General features: G+C 33.0%; 1 protein-coding gene across 1 annotated transcript; it reads right to left on the bottom strand.

Moving 5' to 3' along the window:
- Positions 1–1,838: 1,838 nt before the first annotated feature.
- On the bottom strand, positions 1,839–6,236 carry LOC123896897 (phosphatidylinositol 4-phosphate 5-kinase 2-like). Its single transcript, XM_045947320.1, has 8 exons — positions 4,860–6,236; positions 4,601–4,765; positions 4,183–4,348; positions 3,952–4,062; positions 3,672–3,865; positions 3,437–3,567; positions 3,247–3,340; positions 1,839–2,622 (listed from the first exon to the last, which is right to left on the bottom strand). Exons 1-8 carry the CDS (start codon positions 5,849–5,851, stop codon positions 2,313–2,315), a joined length of 2,163 nt encoding a protein of 720 aa, XP_045803276.1. The 5' UTR covers positions 5,852–6,236; the 3' UTR covers positions 1,839–2,312.
- Positions 6,237–7,511: the final 1,275 nt, after the last annotated feature.

Below are 7,511 nucleotides of genomic sequence, written 5' to 3'. Positions count from 1 at the left end.
ACATTATTGTTTTGTTTTTGAATCGGTTGGTGGTATTAGATTTTTGGTTGTACTTTTAATATTGGTTTGGATTATTAAATTTCTTTTTTATATTTTGAACAAGTTAAAGTTCTTATTCAATATCATCTGAGTTTATTTTATGGATTTGAAGTATGTGTGGAGAAATAATTACGATAAAAACGAGTTGAATTTAATTTTAGTTGCATTATTTTTAAAGAGAAGATAGATAAACTCAATGATATATCACAAACTTTATTTATTTTTATTTGTTAGTTCAAGTTATAACATAAAATTATTAATAATATAGTTTTTTTTTAGCTTTTATTATATCAATATTTTACTAATTTTGTTTATCTTTTTGAAAAAAGTTTTTTTTTTGTAATAGTCCGCGGGTTAACCGTTTAACCCGCGGGCTTACGCGAACCGAACTCGGACTTAATTTTAAAACTCGTTTATATTTGATGACGGGCTTGTTCGCCCCGTTTAATATGCGGGCTTATGCGGGGCGGGTTAAACGGGGCGGGCTAGCCCGCATACCCAGCTCTACTTACGGTACACCCTTCGGCCCTAAGTACTCCCTCCGGTCTTTAATATATGAAAACTTCCACTTTTTAGATACATTGAACCGGAGAGAGTATAAGAAAAAATTCATTTTTCAGATACATTTAAAATTTGATGTATCTGGACTCTGCTCTTTTTTTGTAACAAAAAAAAAATTGCTAAAAATCATAAATTAGATACATCAAACTTTCAATATATCTAAAAAATTGAATTTTTCTTACAATCAGACCGAAGAAAGTATAAGTGTACGTCATCCATCATAAACTATAAATTATTACTCAAAGAATGGATGCTGGTAAATTAACTGCATCAATTTGCTAAAAAAAAAAAATTACTCCAAAGAATGATTTTTACCAAAGAATAAGATATTATGTTATTTTTACCAAAGAATGATTTTTGATAAAGATTAATTCCAGCAAAGGGTAGGATTTCAATTTTGAAAATTGACTTTGAAGACTAAAATGCTGATCTAGATGAATAAGCATAATCTTTTTGTCTCTGCCACTGACTTTGACCACAAACTGACAATGAGACGCATCCAGCCAGACTCCCAATGCTCATGACATGACAGGACATCTAGTATGTCTGTTTCTCAAATCCCCTTAAATTAAATCATTAACAACAAAATTAACGGCGTGATCATACTGTCAATTTTTTAATTAGATCTTACCAGGTGGAAGATTACCCAAGAATGATTTTTAAGTTATAAAAAAAGTGAGTATTTACAGAGCTTAAGTTAAATGAATTGAAGTGTAGTACAAGTACAAGTATATAAACAGTTAAAAGCAAGAGAAAGTAAACAAACAAACTGATAAGAAAATCAAAGAAACACCACAGCGAATCTTTCTCGTGCTTTCTCTGCTTTTCATAACACACATCACAGACCAATGCCCTCCCTCACTTTCACTGCAAAAGCTAACCCAAACCAAATGCAATGGCCCCCTCTCCCCTTAAATTATTGATGTTGCTTTACCACTAATATTAAAAATTAATGTTAAAATTCAACGCATAATGGAGCCACTTATTTTAGTAATTTGTTTGGAAATTTGGACACATGAAGATCCCAAAGAGCATCATCAACCCTTCATTCCAAAGAGCATCTCAATTAAGCATATTTAATTTAAGCAACAAATGATCCCAAAGACCAACAACCCTCTATTCCAAAAATCATGTCTCCAAACTTGTATCTCAATTAAGCGTTTAATTCAAGCAAACAACAAATAAGATTAACTAGAGTTTTTGTTTGTTTGGAAAAAAACACTTTGGCTATCAATTGCTTTTATAAGAACTGTACACTTTCTTTATTACCAAGTAAAGTATCCAAGCATTTGGATTCCGGTCTCTGAAAGCATTTTCATTTCACCCCTAACTATCATTTTTTACATTAGTAAATAATATCTTAATCCTACTTTGTGGCCACCAAAGAATCTGCACACCCAACAATGGGAGAAACAAGAAAGAAAGAAAAAAAATAAGGCAGAGATCATTTCCACCATCTTCCATATACAAAGATCACCCAGCCTTCGATGAATCATCAATATGGTAAAACCTTCAAAATTTGGCCACAAAAAAAACCCAGCATGAGGGCTAGATTATCAGTGTCGTAGCCTGTTAATGGAACAGTCAATTGCATGCCCACTGATTCCGACAACCGAATAAATTTCCGGTTTTTATTCCCTGGATATCGTTCAGTCAATCCAAGCATCTTCAACCATCATGATAACATTTTCACCTTTGCTTGCTAATCATTGCTACCGGTCTTCACTGAATATTCTCCCCACAAAATCGCGAAACCTCTTGGAGTACAGCTTTGGATCAACAGCTGAGATTGATGAAGGGTCAACCTGCAAGGACTTGTATGCATGCTCTAGCTTCTTGCTGATGTCGTAATCTTGTAAAATGTCTATAATACCAAAATATAGAACAACATCATAGGTCTCCCCAATGCCATAAGGAGTAAAATGGCTGATTCCACCACTACTGTACTGGTCAAAATCACTCCTCCGAGCCATGCGCTCTGCTCTTGCTGGCATATTAGCTCCTAATCTAATCAAGGATTTCCTGAAGAAGAAAAAAATCCCACTTAATGCATCAAAATTTATATTTAACAAATATGATTAACATTTATGCATTCACATTTAAAACCAACAACCACAACTAACTTATAAATGCTGGAGTATAGGATAAATTCAGATTGTCAATAAAAAGAGATGGTTTGAAAAAATCTTCCAGGTAAAGCAAACAATATTAGCTCAAGGAAATTATGGGACTACCTAGACAAAAATAAATAAAAAATGTCAAATTCTTAGAAAAAAAACTAGGACCACAACCTGTGAATGCCCCCGCCCCACAAACAATTGTTTCATGCTCTACATTATTCCCACCTACTTGCTAATATAATTCAAACTAATTGCAATTATTTCGATGAATGTCATCAACATAAATCATCAACATAAAAATATGAATGATTATGCATTTAAAATAACATGAAAGAACTATAACTTAATCATAACATGTCTACAGCATCTCATAACTTCATCGGACAATGATACATGTCAATTTTTTCACTAGGTAGAAATGTGAACTAAATACAAGCACTCAAACTATGTATGTCGTGTCAATTGTTAAAAACCCCCAATTATTCCATGGATTTAAATTCAGAGAACCAGAAACATTATAACATACCGGCCAGATTTGACTCGATCCCTGTCCTGTAGCTCTGCTTCAAGGAAGCGACAACCACGCATAAACTTTTCACTCTGATAAGAGTCCTGCTTGCCTAATAGATTAAACAATATAATATTAAGTCTTTGTTCTGTTACTATTACATTAAACTCATCTACAATATAAACAAAAATGAAATATTAATCAATACCAGTGCGCAAAAGAAACGGCGACAGTCCCATTTTGTCAACTGTATTATCATCACGAAAATGCATGCCGACCAAAAGACTATAATCCATAATCCCCTCAGCTTCCAAAAACTCGCAATCCCGCTCAATTTGCCTGGACAAAATATCAGGACATGTTTAATATAACAGATATGCCCGATGTTTCATTGCTAAGTTGCGGCACAGAAAATTCTAACTAAAACACAAATAACAACTTACTTGATGAGATCCTTGTACGAATTGCTTTGCAGGCGAAATACAAAATTGAGATCCAAGTCCTTGAGGGTGGTAGTTTCATCAATCTCCTGTTCAGTTTTATCTGTTGCGCGGCCATGTGAGGATCCCTTCAAGTCAAATCGTCTATGGATTGGATATTCTGAGCAGAAAAGATTGCCCATCACGATGAACCGAGTCTGATTTTCAATAACAACAAATTTTCAGTTTCTGCAACCTAGAGACAATCACTTGAAACAAACATAATGTATCTTCAAAGGCATACCTTCTGGCCTCCAATTGGTTTGACACAATGTACCCCATAGAATTTTGTCACAAGCGAATTCTCGTACTGAGAAACATGTTGGTAATAACTTCGAAGCATCCGAAGAAGTACCTAAAAGTAAGTCAGAAAGTCATCTGTTAATACAGATGTCCAACAGCAATACAAATGTGTAGCACTCTAGGTTGACCCAGCAAGGATAAAAGTTTTCAAATTTAAGAGTGAAAAACAAACCTTGACTTCAGATTTTTTCACTGTCTTTATCATAAATCTGTCATCTTGGGTCAAGTAGAAGAAACTTCCACTTTTGCCAGGGGATGAAAGCTCCCTGAGGGCAGAGTTCCCGCATATAGCTAACATGTATTCGGCAGGATCCACCTGAAATAGTTTCCTCAATTGTCTGAAATTTAAAACCGAATCAAGTCAACAATTGAACACAAAAAATGGCTGATAAATTTGCAATAAACAAAAACAGTATTCTCCTTATTATGTGATTACTCATTAGGCTAACCAAAAATGCTAAGTATGAAACTACAACTAGCCCAATTGGTATAGATTCTGCGACAACCTATGATTAAGTGTTACATTGGTGAGTGCTAAAAGAAATTAAAATTAACTAACAACAACTAGGTGAAAAACAAAAAGGCTATACCTAAAAACCATAGGGCAGTAATCCTTCCAACGGAACTCCATCGATTGATGTGGCGGCGTAACCTTAGACCCTTCAGAAGGAAACCTAGTCCAAAACTTCTCCTTCGGATCAAAATCACTCGTTTTTAGCTCTCGCGATATAGAAGCTTCCTTTCCAACAGAGTGCCTACAAAAAAAAACACAAACAAAAAACCCCTTGAATCAAGAACTAGTACAAAATCACAAACAACATAATCATAAGTTGCAAAATTAAATTTTACCTTATACCCAATTGCAAATTAAGCATAAGATCATAATTCTTATGCCCTTTCGATATAGTCTCACCGGGTCTCTTAACCTCGGAAGCAAAACAACAAGGATTCCGATTAAACTGAAGCTGCTTAATCTCTTGTGAATCTGAAACAGTTTCACTACCAATCTTACTCAAAACCGACACATTATCAACTATATCACAAGTTATATCACCAGCTTCACCATCAGATTCCCAAATACAAATCTTCCTAAAATTGTTTTCACCTTCAACTTCAAGAGAAGATTTTTTCCTCATTGTTATAGCAAAATCATCACCAGGATAAAAAGTTCCATTCAATAAATTCATCTTCACATCACTATTATTCCAATTCCCAACATAACAACTTCCATCAGGCCAAGTAAACACACCTTGCCCTTTCGTTACACCATTTTCCCATTCACCTTCATATCGATTCCCATTCGACCAAATAAGCGTTCCTCTTCCGTTAATAACGCCGTTTTTCCATTCACCAATATACTCATTCCCGTTCTTCCAAACATATCTCCCATGTCCATTTTGAATATTGTTTTTCCACCAACCTTCATAATAATCACCGTTAACGTAACGCTTTTTTCCGTAACCGTTTTTTCTATCGGAACACCATGAACCACTGTAAACATCTCCGTCAGATCCTGTAAAAGTTCCAGAACCTTCCATTCGACCCGATTTAAACTCGCCTATATAGATAGCTCCAGAAGGCCATGAGAAATTTCCTCTACCGGAAGCTTTTCCTCTTTTCCATTCTCCTTCGTAGATACATCCATCTTTCCAAGCATATTTCCCTGATCCGTTCGGTACGTTGCCGGAGAAACTTCCCATGTAACAATCACCGTTTGGTAAGAGATTTTTGACGGTTTTTTTAGTTTCGATTGGTGAAACTCTACGGCTACTACGGCCGGTGGGTGACGGTTGTGGCTTGTCGGAGTTGTTGATGTGGTTAGAGAGATGTGATTGGCGCATTTTAGGGTTGTAAGGAAAACGAAAAAGGAAAAATAAAAAGAAGAAGAAGAAGAAGATTGTGTTGTGTAATAATAATAATCAATGCATTTTGTGGTAAAAGGAAAGTGTTGGTAAAAGAAATGAGTGACTGTGGAGTCACAAGTAGTAGTACATTTGAGATGATATGATTGTTGTTGGAAATTGTTGTTGTTAGTACTTTGTTTCTACTTTGGAGAAAAGAATGGATGGAGCAATATCAAGTTATGAAGAGAAGCTAAAAGGATAGAGAGAGAAAGAAAGTGAATGTAATAGTGACTAGTGCTGGTATTAGTACTATATGTGTTTGTGGATGTAAATTGAATATCATCATAAGCTAACAACTAAAGCTCGCAATTAAGTTACGTTTGATATTACAAATAAGTTAGCTTATGGTTAGTTTATAAGCTTGTTTTATATAATTAAAAGTATTTGGTAACAAGGTTTTTTTTTATTAATTTTTAGTTTTTTTTTTTTCAGATGCTATTTTAAGTATCGTTTAAGTTTATAACTTTTTATCAAACAGAGCTAAGACCTCGTTTGAATTCAACTTATTTTTTGAGTTTATGTAAATAGCTTATATAAATAAATAAATTTTTGTGTTAATTCATAAGATTTTATTGACAAAAAATTGTATTTTATTTTTAAGTTATTTTATCATAAATTACTTTAAAAATCTTATAATAATATATAAAAATTTATTTATTTGCATTAGTTGTTTCGCATAAGCTTAAAAATAAGTAAATTTAAACGAACCCTAATTCTTTTAAGTTTTGTGGAATTTAAATGATTTTTAATTCGATGCATGTATTTTGCAATTTTAACAAGAACAACGAATATATATACTAATCATAATCTTAAATTAAATTTATTATTAAAAGCAAAAGGGAGGGGGAATACTCGGATTTTAATTATTAATAATTAATTGCACTAAAGAAGGGTATAATTAATTCGACGGTTTTGGCAAGGGAACGTTTTTGTTAAGGGATGGTTAGTAGTGGTAATGAAGATCCCGTTAATTTTTTCAATTTTCAATAGGATAGGACCAATAAACCCCTTTTTTTTTATGGCAAAGGACCAATAAACCCACGTACCAAAAAAAAAAGGACCAATAAACCCTTGTTCTTTTTTTTTCCCTGTAAAATTCTTTGTCTGTTCCCAATGACAGCAAATCTGTTTTTCACTTGATTTCATCGGGACGTAACGGAATCATCAGAGAGAGCACCATCATCATTCTTTTTTCATTTCATTTTTTTAGCAACATTTTCATTTTTTATAACATGTTCAATTTATTTTTTGTTTGAGTAATTTTCTTATCAAATACTACTCTATCCTCTCTATTGTCTTCATAGTATATGAGAAGTTATCTATATTTGTATTTGTAAGGGTTTGAGTACCCCTTGTACTCCTTATTAATACAAATCTTTGCTTATCAAAAAAAAAAAAACTATTCTATCTGTTCCATATTATAAACAAAAAACATATATTCATATTTATTAAAAAAAAATAAAATGTAATAATTTGAAGTATGATTTTTTATATTTTTTTTGAAATAAGTTTGATGAAAATATGTTAAAAGAATTTTTATTGATTATTGATTATGCAAAAAAGAAGATAGAATAAATTAAATACAATTTACGTTTAA

The sequence above is a fragment of the Trifolium pratense genome, linkage group LG7 (assembly GCF_020283565.1).
Source record: "Trifolium pratense cultivar HEN17-A07 linkage group LG7, ARS_RC_1.1, whole genome shotgun sequence".
NCBI lineage: Eukaryota > Viridiplantae > Streptophyta > Magnoliopsida > Fabales > Fabaceae > Trifolium > Trifolium pratense.
Note: the sequence above shows the minus strand (reverse complement) of the source record. Positions and strands in the feature narration are given on the sequence as shown.

Bases quoted from the DNA above. Each gene is read 5' to 3' on its own strand.
- LOC123896897 (XM_045947320.1), bottom strand. From the start codon at position 5,851: ATGCGCCAATCACATCTCTCTAACCACATCAACAACTCCGACAAGCCA. The intron at 4,063-4,182 runs GTTTGTTTTTCA...ACTTACTTTTAG, and splicing joins TGAAAAAATCTGAAGTCAAG to GTACTTCTTCGGATGCTTCG. The intron at 3,866-3,951 runs GTATGCCTTTGA...ATTGAAAATCAG, and splicing joins AACCAATTGGAGGCCAGAAG to ACTCGGTTCATCGTGATGGG.